We start from the raw sequence: 20462 nt of genomic DNA, 5'->3' as shown, positions 1-20462 counted from the left end.
GCTCATCTACCTCATCCGTAAGGTAAGGTAAAAACTCACCATCTTAAGAATGGCAAAATAGTGCCAACTACTCTAGACGCAACCTCTGCAAGCCTGGAGGCTCTTTCATGGAAAGAAACAATAGTAGTGACTAAAGTTGAAGCCAGCTTCAGCACCACCCTAGGGCCAGTGCAGGACACAATCCCATCGGACGGTTTGTGCATGCTGTATTTAGGTTCAGAGGCTAAGAGTATACAGTATTTACTATCCCTCTTACACTCTTATAGTGGATTGTGTCTGATAATATATTTAAGATCATAGACTATGGTAACTTCTCTCCACTTTGTTTTAGGACTAACTATATAATCCTTGGTGAGAAAATGAGGCTTCCCTAACAAGTGTGGCTGGAAAAATGCAATGGGGAGCACCCAAAGGTGCCTTGTCTGACGTGTGACAATACAGAATACACTCCAGTTAAATAGATAAAAATGCATTTATTTCTAAAATACAGCTCAACTACACTCACAGTGTGCTAAGCCAGTCTTGGAATTGATCCTGCAGCTTGGGAGTAAAACTGGGATAATGGAGGAGCAGTTGGGGCTCCTAGTTCTGGGCACCAAGACATCATTCCTCCAGGAACTCAATCTACAGAGTTTTTCTTCAGCTGTTTTTTGTGACGTACAGTGAGTTGTTTTGGATTTCTCTGTACAACAGAGAGGTCCGACCTTGAGGAAGACCGGTAGCCCACATCCTCTGCTTTTATAGGCTTAATGATGTGCCCTGGCTTGGTGACAACTTTGGGTGTAGTCAGCTTTTGGAAGGCCCTCTGGGTGTTCCATGTAGATCCTATAGGGGTCTGGATGGTCCTTTCAAATTGCTGATGGTGGGTAAATGGATATGGAAGCACCCGCACCTGGAAAGGAAGGCAGAGTGACTTGTCACAAGCCAGACTTGGGGTGCAGTTGGTAAACTCTAATGGCAGGTAGTTTGGGGCACAGGCCACAGGTCTACATGGCTTCAGTGAGTGAAGCAACTGAGAGGTAAAGGCATCCCAATGCGCCCAATCTAACCTTAGAAGTCCCAATCTGCTTGAGGACATCTGGGAGTGGAGGGGACTAATTGGGATTAGACAACCCCCAAGGCTTACCCAACGATCTAGGAACTGAAAAACCACCCTGACCCCATTCCTGTAGTGTAGGAACGCTACACTAGCTCCAGGGCTGCTGTTCCTAAGTGGGTCTTCTTATACAATGCTGTGACTGCAAGAAGAATCTGGACGTTTGTGGGTCCCTGGGAATGTTGTGGCCCTCCTACCCTCTTCAAGCTCTCAATCTCTTTCTTCTCCTTGATAAACAGGATTTATGTTTTAAGGTTTGCCATGAATCCTGAACTATACCAGGCTGTGATGCTTAGTTAGCTTCATCCTCTTTTGGCATCACAGAACGTCAGAGCTGGAAGGGCCTAGATAATGGCAAAGGTCATCTTCCTTGGTCCCAGAATTTGGCTTAGAGAGGGGAAGTGATGTATGCAAGTAAATTGTGTACACTTGATCTTAGCCAAAAGGCCGAGAAGCGATAAGTAAATTGTGTACAATGAGCAATGAATGAGAACAGAACCCAGGGTTCCTTTCCTTTCCTAGTACTATTCTCCATTCCAAACAGTGCTACTTTAGACATTTAAATAATCCTTAAACACTACCTCTGAGGGCTAGAGAAGAGGGGAAAAAAACATAAGGAGAAAAATCAGGAAGTTACGAACAGTAGTCTCTGGAGATATTCAGTGAAACACTCAAGAGAAGCTGAGTACTGCCCGGGGGTCCTGATGGTGGTGAAGGACACAGATGGTCTCTAGGTTGAGGGAATGTCTTATTGGGGTAGATGGCTAGATCTGTGCATGTCATGTAAATCAAGAGAAAAAAAAACACGTGGGCAAAATATTCAGTCTTGGGAGGCTTTTCTTTTTTCCTTCAGCTTCAAGCACACTGTATTCTATTGCATGCTGGGACCTGAAGTCTATAGCTTATTAAAAAGATGAGGAAAATCAGGGAGATTCTTGGAAAACTGTCAGTTTCCTGTGACTGTATTTTTTTTTTTAAAGGCAAGGCTCCTAGCAGGGAGGGGTGATTTTACTGAGGTCCATGCTGCCCTTCCTGGCCTGGTGAAGCACGCTTTTTCTCTCTCATTTATCCCATAATTGCCTGTTCATTGCCTATTTTCTGGTTATAGATCTTCAAGTGGGATTACAGTGGTTACGATTCCATTTCTGCAGGGATTGGTTCGCAAAATAAGATCAGTAGAGTATTGCTGAAACGATAATTTCTTACCTCTCTTTTGTACTTATTAAACAGTTCCCCCTCTTTCTCAGAAGAAAAACTACAACTCATTTCAAGATTGTACTGGCTGGGGACAGATCTCAGGGTCACAGACTTTCAGAAGGAAACATAAAAGTCATGGAGTTCAATCTCATTCCTGAGTCCCCTCTACACATGTTCCCATTCTCCCTCTGGACCAGCAGAAAATTTTTTCCTTTTTTTTTTTTTAAAGTAGGCTCCTTGCCCAACATGGGGCTCAAACTCACGACCCCGACATCAAAAGCTGCATGCTCTACCGACTGAGCCAGCCAGGCGCCCCACAAAGTTTCTCCTTGAACTGAATGCATTGCTTTTCCTCTAACTGCTACCTTATGTGACTGCACTCCACATGATGGCCTTCAGCGTACTTGTAGACCATGATCATGCTCAAATTTGCTTCTCTTCGGTAAATATCCCTGGTTTGTCATAACACACAATTTTAATTCCATTCGCTGTCCTGAATGAGTACCGGTTTGTCTTCTTTTTCTTAAGATGCAGCTCAAACCTATAGCCTCTCAACATTATCCTGACTATAAAGACAAGTGTGAAGAACAGTAATTCTTAGTTTGGTGAGACCCAATTGCATCAGAATTATCTGGGGTACTAGCTGAAAACCCTGATTTGGGGGCCTCACCACTGCTGCAAAGATTACCATTTAAGCCTCAACCTCTTCCCAGTCAGAAATTAAAACAGCAGAAATCAATCTGGAATTATTCATCTCAGAGCCAGTCTGTGAAAAAGAGAACAGCTTTGATTCTGTGGTCAAGATCACACATCGCTCTTTACCACAGAGTGCTAGAATAATCCTCCCAAGCAAGAGAGCGAGGCAGCAAAGAATTTCTCTCTCCCTCACCTGATGAGCTGCTGCATGAACATTTCGCTTCTCATTGATAATCACATTTGGCAAATTCTTGTCTTTTCTTGGAGGACCCTCAGGGGTTTTAATGAGAAACCTGGAAAGCAGAACAGTGGGATGTCTAAGAACATTAAAGACTTAGTCAAAAGGGCAGGGAGGACGCAGGAGGGTGAAGTGGGAGAACCTGGTGCACTTCTGACAGGCTTTCTTCCCTGTTCTTACCGGCGTCTTTTCTTGGCACTGGGCTTCAGGCCCACACCACCCCACTCGCCCCAGCCAGGCAGAGTCAGGTCCACGTCCTTTGGCTTACTCGCCTCCACAGCTTCCCTCTTCTCTTTTAAGAAGTCTCTGATGACATCATCTCCAGCAAAAGCTTCCTTTATCATCCGCTTTTGATCTCTCTCCTCTTCATCTTCCTGGGAAGAAATAAGAGTGAGAGCTACAGCTTGCCTGAAGAGCTATGGTTCCTGGCAAGAACGTTTAAATTTTGGGTCGTGACATTCTAGCGCCCCCTAGGGGAAAAGCGCTGAACAATGATGGTCTTGCAGTATAAGTGAATTGGTTAGCCAATCACACTTTGATTTTCTTCTCTCTAGGGTAAATCTCCCTAACTCATTGTCATAGACATACTTTTAAGTTTACAGTAAGGAAGCTGCAGCGTGGAGGAAGGAATGACCTGCGTTAGGAGGAGGAGCTCCAAGTGGCCTGGCTAGAACGTGGGTGTCCTCCGGCTCACATCCCTGAAAAGACGGGCACCAGGCACCAGGGCTCCTCACTGAAGCAGTTTCAATTACTTAACCAGGGAGTCTTGGACCATTTCAGATCCCAGTGAATAAGAGCAAAACCTTGGCAATAGCTCAACAACTATACCTTTGAGTCATCCTGCCTGAGATCTGAGCAGAGCTTTGAGTGCCTCCCTCTTTCCTCCGAGGGCAGTTTTACAGTCACCCCACAGAGGGTTTGGTGGCTCAGGATTTAAGATGTGGGAATCTCAGCAGCACTCACATATTTGCATCTATTAAACTGTCACTGGGACTGGCCCGGCCCCATATTATTCTGGACCTTTCCACTACTGAATTGTGCCCCCAGCACAACACAACTTCACTGATTCTACTCCTTGTGCAAGGACACTTCCTGCCCCAGCGGTGATCCCCCACAATAGCCCATGCCCCTGGCTCTGCTCACCAGCTCCTCTATTGTCATGGGCACTGCCAAAGACTTCACAGAAGGAGATTTCGTGGTTAGGAGGTTCTGTAGATCAATCATTTGCTCCTTCTTTTTCTTTTCCTTGGGAGCACCAGGATGATTATTTGGGTTCCTCTCTAGCTGCTGCCCTTCTAACACAGACCTGGGAACCTCCTTATTTTGAAAACACCCCTCTTTGCCAAGCTCTTCTAGATCTTCCACAGTCTGTGCTCTCTCCGGCCTCTGCAGCAACAGGGGCTCCTCTTCTTCCTCAGTAGGGTCCTCTCTCTGGACTGCCCGAACTGTCCTCGCTGAACTCACTTTCTGCTTCCCAGACTGGTTTTCCTTGTTGAGTTTCTGAGACAGTGCCCTCAATTCGGACAGCACCTCCTGGCTGCTAGAATCTGAGGGAAGAAATGAAAGCTGTCAGAAAAGGAGGCTGGAAGTTGCCTTGTCAATGAGCATTTACTGAGCACACTTAACAACGAGCATTTAGGTGCTCCCATTCATGATGGGGAAGAGAGGATTCCATTCACTAGATCTCTTGGAGAGTTCACTAATCATTGCCTGTTAAGTAGCAGGCAATAGAGTTTAGTAGTTAAAGGTGGCACGTTGGGAAGCAGATGTCCTGGGTCCTATTCCCAGCTATGCCAGTGACTCACTGCATAACTGGAACTGTGGCTTCATTGCCGCACACAGTAAACCCTGCTTGGAGAGACGGCCCCAAGTTCAAAATTTTAAAAAAGTCATTTTAACAGGTAGTCTCGGAATGCAACTTCACTGCAATTTATAAAAATGTGACGATTTACTATTTGTAATTTACACTGTCATTTCCTATTTGTAAAAACCAAATCCAGCATTTTTTATCTTTATTTTGTTTTTTACTTTAGAGAGAGAAAGAGAGAGTGAGCACAGGAGTGGGGGAAAGGGGCAGAGGGACAGAGAGAATCCCAAGCAGGCTCCACACTCAGTGCAGAGCCCAACGTGGGGCTCAATCTTACAACTGTGAGATCATGACCTGAGCCGAAACCGAATCAGACCCTTAACTGACTAAGCCACCCAGGCACCCCCAGCACTGTTTATCTTAAAGCAGCATTTCACACTCTGCTGTGGCCAAGTCAAGTTGCTTGGCATTTTCCAGTCACAAGCAACATGTGAGCAATACCACTAGTTTCTGAGAGCTTGGAGGGAAATATGGCAGCGACACACTTCTAAACTCTTTTTTGCACTGACTCGAGTCGCCTCCATTCCCAAGTTCATCCTGCTCTCTAGCTTTGGCTTAAAGCCACTCTAAGAAGTTACTTAAATATGGCCTTTGGACACATGTATGTTTATTCCTCAAGGAGCAAGTGTCCTTGCTCATTTTATTTGGGGTCTACAACTTCCTACTATTTTAGGACATGGTTTCCCTGAACCTAAAGGTTTGGGAATGTTCTATTTATCTGTCATCCAAGGAAATCCAAATCCACCTTTCATACTACAAACAAGTGCTCAATACATTTAGCTAGATGACCATCTTTTGAGGCTTAGGACAACACAGCTGCTGTTCTGTGGTCCTATAAGGACTGCCGTACAATCTCAGCCTGCAGTGCGGCTTTCCAAAGTCCTCTTGGAAGTGACTGCTTGCAACTATTAATCCCAGAACTCTCTAGCTGAGAACCCAAACTAAAGGGCCTCCAACACACTCTAAATGACAGCTCTTTAGAAACAATTTTTTTTTCATGGAAAAACATTCTTGCCATCATCTGAATGCATTATTCTTACAGGAAATAAAATCAGACCCAAGAATCTGTCCAGAAAGCCAAGTGATTTCTGAATGCAGTTTCCTAAGCGGACTTTCTTGCCAAGACGGGAGCTTTCTGACCTGTCTCAAGGGTGTTAAGGTTGTTAATATAAAATCTCCTTAAGATAACACAAAATATAATATACAAATTGAATCTGAGCATTGGGTGACAATTCTAATTTACCATGTAGCTTGTGGAGTCATTCGTTCCTGTCAAGAAAGTCTCACCCCATATCGGCACATACCAACCAACATTATGAAGTGCTAAAACTGCCACTCCTACTTTACAAACAACAGAAAACCGTGGCAGTAATTTGAAGAAATTTCATAATGCCTCAAAATCCACCTGTGTCTGTGGGAATGAATGGCCTCTCAGACTTGCCATCCTACCACAGGCAGTTCTCTCGGGTTTGTTAACTCCTGCCCTTCAAGGATGGGGCAGTTTTTTCTGACGACTATAGGCTCTCAAGAGCAGAAAACATGTCCGAACACACATTGTACAGCCATGCAGATGACTGTGTGTTAAATGCCTTTGAAGAAAAAGAGTTACTACGTATCAATCTTCTCTTCAGGGACCCATGGCATTCTGTGGAAGGTACCCAGGGCCTACTCACTGTGCAGCACGTGTGCGTGGACACTTTTCCTCTCGCAGCCCGCCCACGGCACTAGCCCTGGGCAGTTCTCCATTCTAGTCCACCATAACTCACCTTTTGGCTCTTGTCTGCTCACCGGCTTGGTGTCCTGGTTGAGCTTAGCCTTTTTCCTAAGTGATCGCCTTTCCTTAAATTCGTTCAGCAAAATTTCTTCCTCTGCCCCTGGTCTTTCCTCTTCCTCACTTTCAGGAGTCTCATGGGCCACAGGCTCTGGAAGTTGCTCAGGGTCCTGGATTTTGGCCTCTTTTGTGCCGCTGGAGTGATTCCTGAGCATCCAGGGGTTCGGTCCATCTGCATCCATCTGGATCTCATTCACTGCATCAGGGACAAGGAGTTCACCCTCTTCCTCCACATCTCCCTCCTCTTCCTCACTCTCAGAGGCTGCCTGGAGTTTCTGCGTCAGTTCTTTGTTCCTGGCCAATTGTTCCTGCATAGCCTGGCGAGCCTGGAGGAAGGAGTCACAACACGAGTGCCTTGTCATTAGTGACTGCAACAACACCTCTCCTGGTCCATTTCTTAAAGCTGCCTCCTCTCAATTTGACTTAAGTGTTTCTTACCGATGCCTGTTTAAACTGCACATATACCACTGTGTTAATGGCTATGGAATCAAATGGGAGACAAAGTCTTTGTCCTCAAGGAAATCAACATATGAAACAAGGTAAAAAAAAAAAAAAAAAAAAAAAAAACCACCACAACGCTCCTCTACCCTTTAACTGGACTTGCCTTCAATGCTGTTTCCCTTTCATCTCTCCTTTTCCACCTTGTTTCTGGTTCTTTTCCTCTCTGCCTTAGAGATTTTCTGATGCCTTTTTAGAATCCTGGTTTTCCATTCTTCCTCAGGGCTCTTCCCCAACTCTGCTTCTGCTAGCATCCTTATGGACTGATTTTCCTTTCTGTCCTCCAATTCCATTTCTTCTCTCACCCTGATGGTCTCTTACCTCCAGGTCATATTTGGCCATAATTGCCTTTGACTTTGCCCATTTCCCACTGTTCTGGTGTTTAAGGCTCATTCGCTCCTGGAAAGAAAGGGCACAGTGAGATCCTTACCACTTTTTGGGGAAAGCTGGTTCAAGGGGTAGGGGCAAGAGGCAGCCTCACCATCATTCTGGCCTTTTCGATTTTTTCCAATTCTTCCAGTGCTGCAGTAGGATTCTCCTTCTGCAGCTTCTCAAACTCTTTTAGGGCTTTCTTGGCCTTTCCTTTCTTCAGAACCTTACGATACCTACAGGGTAAGAGGGCAGAGACTCAGCTGAAACACTGATGCCACACACAGAAGTGTCCCCGCTCCCCAAGGAGTTTCCCTGTGCAGGGGCTAGAATGGACATCACAGAGCTGGCTGACTATAGGGAACCAGTTTGGGACCTGAGAGGACTGGCAAGCCTCTCAGTCCGTGCAGCCCCCAGGGGCACACCTCTGCAGAGCAAAGAGTCCCCTCTGCTTCTAGAGCGCAAGGCAAGAGTAGAAGAAGTTCCAAAGAGGCAAAAAGGCAGAAAGGAAGCCCTACTGGCCTCAACAGCTGTAGAATTCAGAGCTCATTCTGCAGAACCACTCCGTGATGTCCTGGAAGGGAGAGAAAGTAATTGAACAGTCCTCTTTTTAGCAAAACCAAGACTGAAAGGCAAAGCCAGAGGAGAGGGCACTACCGAAGCAGGCAAAACTATGAGGTTCGACTGAGAAGAAAAGAAAAAAAAACCTAGTCATTCCTATTTGGGACCTCTTCTACATGACCCCAGTTACTAGGTCAAAGGTTCTTTTCTAAGGACTCATGATTAGCCGCTTTACTTTCTTTCAGGGAGTCCACGGCCAGTTCAATAAGGGCCTCCTTACTTTTTGCTCTTGATTTTCTTTTCTCTTCGAGCCCTGGCCTCATAGTAGGACTGCAGGGCCCGGGCCCTCTGAAGCTCTGCTCGGCGCATCTTAGCCTATAATGAATGACATTTACAGTGACTCCTGGGCTTGAGGGTAAATGCTGGAAGGAACAGAGCAAGTCTGGGCGTATAATAGGGCCTATTACACTTACCTCTTCCAGGCTCATGGCTTTGAGAGAGGCCTTTTCCACGGGAGTCAGTAAAGGGTCTGTCACTGGCTGCTTGTTCTTATGGAGGAGGTTAAAAACTTCCTGCTCCAGGGGAGTCCTTGCCTTAAGGAGGTAACATAACATTTGCAGTCTTAAACCATGCTCCTAGTCTCTCTGTTTACAATCCTACGACCATCCTACAATCCAACACATTAATATAATGGGAATCACTAACTGGAAAGGATTGGCTGTTACAGCAAGAGAAGGGGTTCCAGTCTCACTGTTCAGCTGTGTAGGATAAAGCCTTATTTTCTTCCAATTTAAGACAACTTCAGCAACTGGATTCTGAGGCTACTCTTTAATATTACTGAAGGGATCACTCTGTTCAGATTACCAAAATATGTAAAACAGAATACCATTCTCTTAAGCATCAAAGCAGGATGCCCTTAAGGTAAATACTGGTAGGACAGAAGAACATCAGTACCAAATTGTCAGTTTTGATAGTGGCAAAACAAAATGGTCCCTGTATCATGTATATTTGAAGCATGTGTGAGTATTACTGTATTGTTAGGAATCTAAGACTCCTATAAGCCTCCCTTAAAGAATATTTCTAGAAGAAAGGGGAGGTTAGGTCTTAGCTCCCTGACAGTTCAAATTTAACTCTAGCCATTTTCTAACTTTGGCTCCAATTCCTTAGTTTACAGTTAACTTTGCATGCTAGGTAGTCTCTACATATGAATGAATGGACTCTAAACCAGTTACTCCATATGTCAACAAAAGATGCTGTTTACTGCTTGACTGATACTGTGTAGGTGGCCAAAATAATCAGGCCAATTGTGCCACGGTCCACTTTGGCAAGGCACAAAGACAGCCGTACGCAACAGAGCCAGTTTCTAACCTTGTGCATATATTATATGTGGTTTTCTTCAACAGCCATATACATCATGGTCAGCATTAAACTTACAAATTTCTGGACAAATGCATAAACACACATCATCACACGTTACACGGTGCTATTGATTTAACCATAAACCTATTCTACTGAATAGTAAAGGTGCATGTTCTTTCATTTTTAGTATTTGCCAGTAGTGATCAATCACAGGCTACAAAGTGATTTATAATACACTGTTGTAATCTCCTTCCAATTCAATTTTGCAAACATTTATTGATTGGAGCTACATTCCAGGCACTTGTGCAGGGCACTAGGAATACACAAATAAGATCATTCCTGTCCTCATAGAGCTCACAGCCTTTCAGAGGGAAGAGACGCATGTACCATTAGCAATGTAATCGGTTACATGGTAGTTATATGATAGAAGTAATCACAAAGGAAGTGAAGAATTTATTTTGATTTGGAGGTGGGTTGGGCTTGGGGAAGGACTTTTTGAATTAGGCTTTGAGGCATTAAGTACAACTCTGTAAAGGTGGGGGGATCAAATGGAGATGAGGGTAAATAAAAACATATCTATGGAAAAGAGAGATATGTAAGGGAAAATGTGTAGTCCAGGGTAACCAAGACGCTAGGTCCTTCTGTCTTGTTCTATAAATGGAGAGCCTTTTGAAGGACTTTAAGTGGGAGAGTGACACTCAGTTTTGTGTTTTGGAAAGAAAATTCTGGTGACTGTGTAAGGATTATGTGTGAAGTGCCCAATGATGGATGAAAATGAAAATCAGAGGAGGAACCAGGGGTCTGAGAGCCACTGCGGACAGAGTTTACAGGAGCAGCACACCATGTGGGCTGGGAAGGGGCAGCAGTTAAAGGGAGGAGGAGGAAGAGGAATCAAATGGCTGAGGTTTCCAACCCGAGGGACTGGGGTAGGGAATTATGCCATTGACTGACTTACAGAATGAAGGTCGCGGCTCAGGGTTTGGGAGTCTGGGGAAGGAAAATGCCAAGATGACTTTGTTTTGTGTGAAGTTTAAGGTGCATATGGGAGACCCAGGTGAGGCCTACTGGTCACATGGAATATGGGACTGGAGCTCAGAAGGTGTTGAGAGTGACCTGCAGCATACACAGGTGACAGCCAAAAGCCATGGAATTTATAGAGCAATAAGAACTAACAGTCGGATACATAAAAAATAATCAGGAGTATGTCACCACAGGAGCCGAAGGAGGAGAGCTTTTTTTTTTTTTTTTTTTTTTTTTTTCTTTAACTAATGTGATGTGTCAACAGTGTCAAATAGGCTGAAGACTCAAACGGCTTGGGATCTGGCGATTCAGAGGCCTCTCACTAATGCCCTCGAGAAGAGTCAGTGGGGTAGTCGGGAAAAAGGTGGGAGAACGGAGGAAGCAGTGGAGACCAGCTCTTCCCAAAGCCTGTGCCTCACCAGCTAACAAGATTTATTTTTTTAAGGTGCAAAATGAAACTTATTTGATTTTTGTTTGTACACTCTGGACTAGAGTAGGTCAGAGGGGTTTCTTTAGTGTCTTCTCATAACCTTTAAAAGGCTAGTATATATCATGAGCTGCCAATCTCCAGCAGGGGCACGCAACATTTTCTAGCAATGGAACCCTACCTTTTTGAGGGCATACTGAAAAACTAAAGTTTTGAGAACACTTTGGGTAATGCTAGTATAGGCTGCTAGAGGGAGGGAAGTTACCTTACATCATTTCTAGCACTTCTCAGTTTACAAATGCTTTCTCATGCATTATCCCGTTTAAATCTTCTTGGAGTGAAATGGAATTTTAGGAAGCTGGGCCAAATGATAGTGCAGACTTTTTGGATCCTTAATCTCCAGAGTCCTTGGTACTTTGCACTCTCTAAGCTTTAAGAAGACAGCGCAGCTGCTAGCCAGAAAGCAACCTCTGACCAAGCGTTTCCTTATTGCTGTGTGCCATTCTGGCCTAATTTCTTCAAAACGAATCTTCCAATAACTGGTACAGTAGATTCACGTACACCATCTGGGGGCACTCCACTCAGTCTTGCACAGGGAGTTTCTGGAAAGCAGAGGCTGTGCCATTCTTAGTGCAAGCTACTCCTCCACCGTCTCATGTTTAATAACCAGCCAGGCATTTTCCAGCTATCTCTAAGATCACACTGTCATTGTCATTTGCAGAACAATGCATAGTTGTGCACTACTTTTGTGATTAAAAAAAACAACACAAAAAAAGCCAAGGTGGGGCGCCTGGGTGGCTTGGTTGGTTAAGTGTCCAACTCTTGATTTCAACTTGATTTCAGGTCATGATCTCGCAGTTCTGGGTTCGAGCCCTGCATCAGGCTCTGCTCTGACAGCGTGGACCTGCTTGGGATCCTCTCTCTCTGCCCCTCTCTGCTTGCGCACGCGCGTGCACTCTCTCTCAAAATAGACATTGAAAAACGTGTGTGTGTGTGTGTGTGTATAAATATAAATTTATATATATATATATATATATATATAAATAAATAAATTTAAAAAACAAGGTAAACACGAATGTAGCAAACTCTTAGGTTAACAACAAAAATTTTTGGTTACTTCTAAGTGAGTATAGGGGTAAAAACCATGGATGGGGGACAAGGGTAGGGTTAGACTTTTCACTCTGTATCTTCTATACTTTTTATTTTTGAATCCTGCAAATTGTTATTACCTCTTATTTTTTTCCTAAAGTCTCCCTTCTATCCCGCAGCCACACTTTAAACCTGATCTCTTTTTCATGTGGAAAAGGAAGCATCCGAGAAAGAGAATGGTAGTGACTTCAACAACAATATGAGAAACAGAGCTTATCCCCGTAATAAGCAACAACTTGCTCAATGTTTAGCTATGGCAGCAAGCCATGTTTACTTTGATTAGCTTTAATTAGCTCAACTTCCCGACACATAGAACACTATTATTTCTGGATTCTTAGAAAGCAGAGAAGAAACATAAACAGGGCATCTATCCATGGTTTGGGCACTGCTGTTTTTGACTATTCCTACTTAAAACAAAATGCCCCATTATAGACTCCATGACCAACAGTGTATTGGAAAAGAAAGTAATTGTACTGAAGTTGTTCACAGAATAAAAGTTGAGACTTTGGGGACCAACATAGGATTACCAACGAGGCCATAACTACTGTTCCACCCCCAGTCCCATCATTAACTGCTGCTATCATTTCATAAAGAAAAGCTATTTCAACACTATTAAAATGGAAAGGATAACCTCATAATAAAGAAGAGCTGCTAAACTTACATCCGCTACTCTCACCATTATTCTTTTGCTTCAGACGCATAAAAATTTGTCAAAGATCAGTGTTTGGACAACCCAGCTCTAAGATATCTTTTTTATTTTCTGCAGCTTGATCATAATGAGTTATTTGCTAAGATTCTTGTCATTATTCACAATACGTTACATTTTAATGTGGGATTCCTTTACAAGCAAACTTTAGTTCTACTGCTCACACATAGTCCTACCAAGGCTCATTAATGCTGCTGAGCTCCTGATTTCCTGATTTGCCCCAGGTCAGAATGTGGCTTTAAAAGCTTTCTAGAGGCACCTGGGTGGCTCAGTTGGTTAAACGTCTGACTCTTGATCTTGGCTCAGGTCATGCTCTCACGGCTCATGAGTTCAAGCCCCGCATCAGGCTCTGCACTGACAATGTGGAGCCTGCTTGGGATTCTCTCTGTCCGCCTGTCACCCTGCACATGTGCTTGCTCTCACTCTCTGTCTCTCAAAATAAATAAATAAACTTAAAACATTTTTTAAAAAAAAGCTTTTTTAAAACTGGGGTGTGAAAAAGAAAACATCCATGTTCCCTCGCTACCGGCAATCACATTTTCACACAAAAACATGAAAATAACCACATGTTGTGTGCTACAAATGGCTGAAGGGTGACTACAGAGCTATTCTGACTATTCCGTGACTGACAATGAGTCCTGCTACCCCCCTCCCCCTTCCTTGCTTGTGACACGAAGAGACCGCAGCTGAGATTTTGGCCTATGAGGCCCAGTCACATGGATGGCAGGCAGTGCACCCTCATCCACCCAGGTGCAGCTCCTTGTGTGCGCTCACCTTCCAGCTGCTGAGCACATGTTCGATGGGAGCGAAGGCTGACTGCTCTTTCTTCAGGGGAAAAACCAGCTGCTCTGCTTGCCGGTTCTTCACAACGATGGGATCCCATTTGGAGAGAGCTTGTGAGGTTTTATTGAATGCCACTTCTCTGTGGATCTGAAGCAAAGTACACAAAAGGAAAGAGCCACGAAATTAAGCGTTGAACTCAAAGGACCAGCAGAGAATTAGGAGCCAATGTTTCTTAGCCCAAGAAACAGTCAGCATGCTAGAGACTAGCTCTTGCTTACTCCTGAGGATGCATTTCCCCCGAGATTTGTTTTAATCTCTTCTGTGGCAATCACGATTTGCCCTCCCCCCATTTGTCAGGCTTTTCCCCTCCTTCCCTTCTTACCCTATTTTTCCTTGTCAGTCCAATTTCTTCCCCTTAATGGATCACTTTCTCTATAACTCACCCGCTCAACCTCTTCTTTGTTAAGAGGTAACTCCACAGTCTTCTTTGATTTGACTCTATTCAGTTGCTTTTTCACAGCAGCCAATGAGGATGAAGTTTTAACAGGCCCAAGTAGATCTGAAAGGACTAGCTTTTCTCCTGATCCTGCAGAAAGGCCAAACTTTCTGGTCAGACCGAGAAAGGAGGCAAGATCTCAATATACCATAGGGAGATGCCTCCATAGAAAATGCTGGTAGGCAGGCAGATTTGCAGGGAAGCAGGAATTCTCTTTAACTGCCAGCCATAGTGACACCATCATTCTCCTACATTCCCATATGTGTTAGAGGATGGAAGAGAGGAGAAAATGATTTATTTTAAAGTCATTTGCTTTTTTCTTGGTCGTTCTGCTTCCACTTCTGCCTCACTGTCCTTCATTCTTCACACAGCAGCCAGTTAGATTTTCAAACTGTAAATCATGGCAGGTCAGGATTCTGCTGAAAATCCTCCAGTGGCTCCCTTTGATATTTGGAATTACATCATTCTAAAGGACACGGCCCAGCCAAACTGAAGCAGCCAGTCAGTTACTTCACCGTCTCCCCACTTGCTCTCCCCCCTAGCATGGTAAACCCCAGGAAGCGGGTCTCCTGTCTTATTCTTCGTAGTAGCCCCAGTATCTACACTGTCTTGAAACTAATACATAGTAGAAATATATTAAGTATTTGTTGAATGAATAAGATTGAAGAATACATTGTTATTTGTTCTGAGGGGTTACATTAGTGGTTACTAGAAGCACAGAACTCATTAGAGCTGCCTAAACTGTGGATATGGTGATAAGGCATCTAGACTTGGTATCAGGTTAAAATCCCAACTCTGCAATTTACCAGATCACTCATTCACATTAGAGGAGGTATTACTTGCCCACCCAAGGGATGAAAATTGGTTCTGGAGGCAGGGGAGTGGTGAAAAAAAAAATCTTAGATATTTTCAAGTTTTTTTTTTTTTTAATTTTGTTTTAACGTTTTATTTATTTTTGAGACAGGGAGAGACAGAGCATGAACGGGGGAGGGTCAGAGAGAGAGGGAGACACAGAATCTGAAACAGGCTCCAGGTTCTGAGCAGTAAGCACAGAGCCCGACGTGGGGCTCGAACTCACGGACAGTGAGATCGTGACCTGAGCCGAAGTCGTCGGACACTTAACCGACTGAGCCACCCAGGCGCCCCAGATATTTTCAAGTTTTGTGTTCCTCTAAAGCTCAACCCTATTCACCAAAATCTTATTCCTTAGTATTTGATTTCCCTGTTGTGGGAGTGGGGATGGGAGTGGGGAGGGAGGGAGGCAATCAAAAACAAATGTCCAAAAAAAGGTTTCTCAGGGAACAATAAAGGAAATGGGTTGAGGAACACTGCAGTAGGTGAAGGCCCTTGAGTAAGTAACTTGATTTCTCTGAACTCCGGCAGATTATCTGCCTGTCCCAACTCAAAGCGCTGTAAGAACTGAAATAAAAATGAAGCCATGAAGCAGCTGTCTTCATTCATGTCCCTAGACCCTAGAAGTAGCTCATCAGTGGGAGACCTTGACTGTAGCCTTTAGGGCTTTCTCTAGAATTGGAAGAAACTCAAGGGGATCTGACTACCTATATTCACCCACTCACAGGTAAGTATTTATGGTATGATCCATTAACCACATCAAAAACAGTTCCAGGCGGTGGGGGTGAAGCGACCATGATGCTTTTGTAACTCTACAAGCTCCATATACTGATTACTTCCTTTGTTAACTTACCTTCAGAAGTGACATTGAACTCTGAAACCTTCAGACTAGCCTCAGATCTCTCAGCCAATTTCCACCTGAAATTAGGCAAAGCAGAATATAGTAGGAATGAACACATTTTTCTGGAGAACAAACACTTCTCTCTTCAAAGAAGGCTTTGGTTTCATGTATTTCTCTTTTAGAATCAGGTTTTGTCACAAAGAAACCAGGAAATCTGTTCCTATCCTGGACTACGTAGTCTAACCATCTCTCTTTTTTTTTTTTAACGTTTTATTTATTTTTGAGACATGGAGAGCCAGAGCATGAACAGGGGAGGGTCAGAGAGAGGGAGACACAGAATCTGAAACAGGCTCCAGGCTCTGAGCTGTCAGCACAGATCCCGACGTTGGGCTCGAACTCACGGACCGTGAGATCATGACCTGAGCCAAAGTCGGCCGCTTAATCGACTGAGCCATCCAGGCGCCCCACCATCTCTTTTTTTCAGTACGTTCCACGATCAATGTGGGACTTGAACTCATGACCCTGGAATCAAAAATCAGATGCCCTACCAACTGAGCCAGCCAGGTGCCCCTAACCATCTCTTAGTGTAGACTCAGCCCTTCAAAAACACAAGGCAATATTAGATAGGCATAATGGAAAAGGTACTGGGACTTGGATTCAAACACACCTGGATCTGAATCCTGGACCTGTCACTTATGAGCAAAGTGACTTTGGGGCAAGTCAATTACCTTCTCTAACGGCAATATGTAGTGCCTAGTCAATGCTTCAAAAGACTGTAAGTTTGGACTAAGAATTAAAATGCACAAAGGCCTAACACAATAATAATTACATCACACTTACTGTATGCTGGGCATTGGCTTAAGATCTTTACATTTATTAACTCATTTAAATGTCATGATGGCCCTCTGATGTAGGTAATATTATTAATCTTATTTTCTATTTGAAGAGTTGAGGTGTAGAGAGGATAAAAATTTGCCTACACGGTCTGTCTTCAAAGTATGTGCTCTTAATAATGATGCTGACACTTGTGTCTTCATTGTCTTAGGCACTCAATAAATGTTTTTTTTTTTAACTTTTTATGTAATCTCTACACCCAACATGGGGCTCAAACCTACAACCTTGAGATCAAGATTCACATGCTCTACCGACTGAGCTAGCCAGGCACCCCACCACTCAGTAAATGTTAGCTGCAGATCTGTCTCATGGAATCAGCTAGTTATAGCCTGTCCAAACAGATGGGAATTTTACCTATTCTTTCCATCAAGGGAACTGATTGCTTCCAGAAGCTTTTGATGCTTTCTCTCTCCATCAATGTCCCCCTAGAGACAGTAAAGGAAAAACCATCAGAACAATAATGAAAAGGAAAAGACAGCATGGAAATTGAGGCCCATATAAAATTTTTTGCTGTTTTGGTCAGTGGAGAACTGGGGAATCAGCTGAGGTCTAGTGTGCAGGCATTCAAGCTGAAACAGAACTGCTTCAAAAGCCAGACTCCCTCATTATGAGGACCACAGTGCCTAGTGATCTGTAGCTAATGTCATGCTTCTGTCTTAATCAGTCTTGAGAAGAAAAGTGCTATGAGAATGTTTCTGTATAGAATATATAGTACGATCTGACACAGAAACATTAATGTCAAAACCCCCCACAATGTAAGTAGTTTTGTCAAGAGAATAAACAGAATTCCTATAGCATCTGTTGGAGAGTCAGCTTAACTATGTGTATTTTAGTCAGACACAGTCTGTTACTTATGATGGTTTGTTTGACTTATGATTTTTTGACGTTATGATGGTGAGAAAGTGACACACATTCAGTAGAAACTGTATTTCAAATTTAAATTTTGATCTTTTCCAGGCTAACAATATGTGATATGATTCTTGGGATGCTGGCTGGTGGCAGCGAGCTGCAGCTCCTGGTCAACCACATGATCATAGGGGTAAATAACTAATACACTTAGAACCATGCTGTACCCATAAAACCATTCTACTTTTTACTTTCAGTAGTCAATGAATTACATAAGATATTCCACACATTTATTATAAAACAGACTTTGTGTTAGAGGATTTTGCCCAATTGTAGGTTAATGTAAGTGTTCAGAGCAAGTTTAAGGTAGACTAAACTAAGCTATGATGTTCAGTAGTTAGGTGCATTGAATGTATTTTCCACTTACGATATTTTCAATCTATGATGGGTTTATCAGGATGTAATCCCATCTTAAGTGGAGGAAGATTTGTAATTACGTAACTCTATAAAAATCCAAACTTGGGAAATACGGAAACCATATAATGAAGACCATGTGTTTTGTTCTTATACACTCAACTATACTTAGGCAACTTGGAAACAGTATATCTTATAGTCTTTCAATTTCCATAGCACTTAATACAGTAACTTGTACATGAGATACTATATTACTTTGTAATTTATTTGCAACACCATAACAAATATAAACAATGTTGCCATAATTTTTCTTTCCAGGAAAGTGCTGTCTATCCTAATTGCCAGGCAGAAGGGGTACCAGAGAAGGCAGTATAGCAGTTGCCACCCACCTCATCTTCACTGGGGCTCAAGGGGTAGTCTTTGGGCAAATCCTCTAGTTCTTCCTGTTGGCTTAAAGCCAGAAGGCTGTTAAAGGAGACAAAAGAGAAATATTATCAATTGAAATAACTTCTTTAAAACAATCTCCAAAACATAACTTCAGTTTTTAAGCACAGAACAGCCCTGTTCCCTGGAAGAGGCACAAACCAAACAGCATGGGCATCTTTGGAAATTTGTCAAGACATTAAATTTAGCCTGAAGTCAGGCATCAACCCCAAGGGGTGAGCACTGGGTGGTGATACCCCTATAGAAGTGCATGAAATGAAAAAGAGGTAACCCTTTTCAGTGATTGGTATTGCATTTTCCACGGACATCCGGGAGGCTGTAAAAATGTCAGACTCTAGGTAAGGTGACAGAAGACACTGTTGCTGGCCCTTGAGGCAAGGCAGTTTCACCATTAATATTCCTAAGCATCCTCCACACGGAAGACACCTTTATAGGTACAACTTACTCAAAAGTGACAGAGTTGATCACTTGTTCCCAGAAATGGGGAAAGAGGGAATTGGACGAAAGCAGCCAAGTAAGCTATTTTTCCTGGGGCTTCCTCGGCAAAGTAGATGCTTAACTAAGGAGACTGGTACCCTGAACCAAATTACAGACTCTATTAGTACCTAACAGTATATATCAATCTTTACAAGGCAACCTTTACTAAACGGATTATATTTAGTGACACTATGGGGGGGAATGAAGCATCAGAGGAGAAAAGGACTCCTATCAGCAAAGGTTTCCAGAATAAGGGGTATTTATAACGCAGGCACTCCCCGTGCCCCAGCGGCAGCAGCAGAAAAAGGAGTCACGTGACGAGTAAAGTACAACAAATTAGCTGGACAGGGACAAGCCACATCAGGACCAACAGGGATGAGGCTAAAAAGCTGCGGAGCGGAGGGAGCGAATTAAATGAAATTAAAAGGACTTTTCACGGATGCTATCGCGAAAATCGTAATGAATGGTGAGGTCTTGGAAGAGGAACAACTGTTGTCTGTTAAAAGACAGCTTCCACTTAGCAGAAGCCGGGGAACCCGGCCCCCAACGACACCCACAACTCCCGCTCCGGTCTTCACCCCTCACCTTTCCGCAACCCCGGCCGCGCTCATCTCGGTAGCCTGTCTCTCTCACATGGACCAGGAGCGGAAGCCGAAAGGAGAGCAATTTCCGTGCCGGCCGCAAAGCAATTTCTGCTTCCGCCAATCACGCGCTGCGCGTCGCGTCACTTCCGCTCCACCCCACGGCGTGCGGGGAACCGGAGACGCTTGGGGGGGGGGCCTGCGGGAAACGGGGAGGCTGGAGAGGAAAGCCTGTCAGCGGGCGGAGCTTTGCCTCCTCTCCCGTCCCCCGCCCGCCGTCCTCTCTGGCGAGCGCCGGTGTCCGCGCTCGGGTTCCTGCTTCCCGCACGGTCCAAGGTGGATGAGCCTAGGGCGAGGGCGCTGCGCTGCCTGGGACCGGCTGAGCCTTGGTTGTCGCCACCTGATCCGAAAGGAAAGGCTCCAGCGCCCATTCGTGTTCCGCAGCGTCTTGGGAGCCCGCCGCCGGGCAGCTCGAGGCTTTATCGAGGGCCCGTGAGGTCTCCAGCATGTGGTAGGTCCCGGAGATTGAGCAGTGGACGGAGCAAGTTTCCTCCCCTGCTAAGGAAAAACGCCCTTTCGTCTCGTGCCCCCTTGTAATTGCAGCTCCAGGTTCCTCCTTCCCTGCGTAACGAAGGTTCCTCCAAGAATCTGCTGGACCGGTGGCTGCAACTTCCTCACCTCCTGTCAACTATTAAGAATTTTTTAAATAAAAAAGTAGAAAAGTCGTATACGAAAACATTCTTGCTGTCTATTTTAAGCCACTTCCATTTTGCTTTCGCCCCACTAGTACACTGAAACCGCTCTGAACAAGATTGTCACA

At 44.2% G+C, this 20462-nt stretch overlaps 1 protein-coding gene across 2 annotated transcripts; it reads right to left on the bottom strand.

Moving 5' to 3' along the window:
* Positions 1-436: 436 nt before the first annotated feature.
* Positions 437-19777, bottom strand: UTP14A (UTP14A small subunit processome component). 2 transcript variants are annotated; one of them, XM_049644270.1, is made up of 15 exons: positions 19647-19777; positions 18530-18605; positions 17235-17305; positions 15999-16063; positions 14241-14383; positions 13789-13944; positions 8827-8946; positions 8634-8728; positions 7905-8028; positions 7745-7822; positions 6861-7251; positions 4371-4774; positions 3408-3601; positions 3183-3282; positions 437-892 (listed from the first exon to the last, which is right to left on the bottom strand). In XM_049644270.1, the coding sequence occupies exons 1-15, from the start codon at positions 19670-19672 to the stop codon at positions 620-622; spliced, it is 2316 nt and encodes a 771-aa protein (XP_049500227.1). In that variant the 5' UTR covers positions 19673-19777; the 3' UTR covers positions 437-619. The 2 variants fall into 2 exon arrangements, with proteins under 2 accessions (XP_049500227.1, XP_049500228.1); XM_049644271.1 differs by having other exon boundaries at positions 804-892; positions 3496-3601.
* Positions 19778-20462: the final 685 nt, after the last annotated feature.

Source organism: Panthera uncia, chromosome X (assembly GCF_023721935.1).
Source record: "Panthera uncia isolate 11264 chromosome X, Puncia_PCG_1.0, whole genome shotgun sequence".
In the NCBI taxonomy this organism is placed as follows: domain Eukaryota; kingdom Metazoa; phylum Chordata; class Mammalia; order Carnivora; family Felidae; genus Panthera; species Panthera uncia.
This window is presented reverse-complemented; position numbering and strand designations above follow the sequence as displayed.

Excerpts from the sequence above, each read along its gene's own strand:
- UTP14A (XM_049644270.1), bottom strand. The coding sequence starts at position 19,672 with ATGAGCGCGGCCGGGGTTGCGGAAAG. Across the intron at positions 14,384-15,998 it reads GTTCAATGTCACTTCTGAAG|GATCAGGAGAAAAGCTAGTC; the intron begins GTAAGTTAACAA and ends GCCTTTCTGCAG. Across the intron at positions 3,283-3,407 it reads AGTGCCAAGAAAAGACGCCG|GTTTCTCATTAAAACCCCTG; the intron begins GTAAGAACAGGG and ends TCTGCTTTCCAG.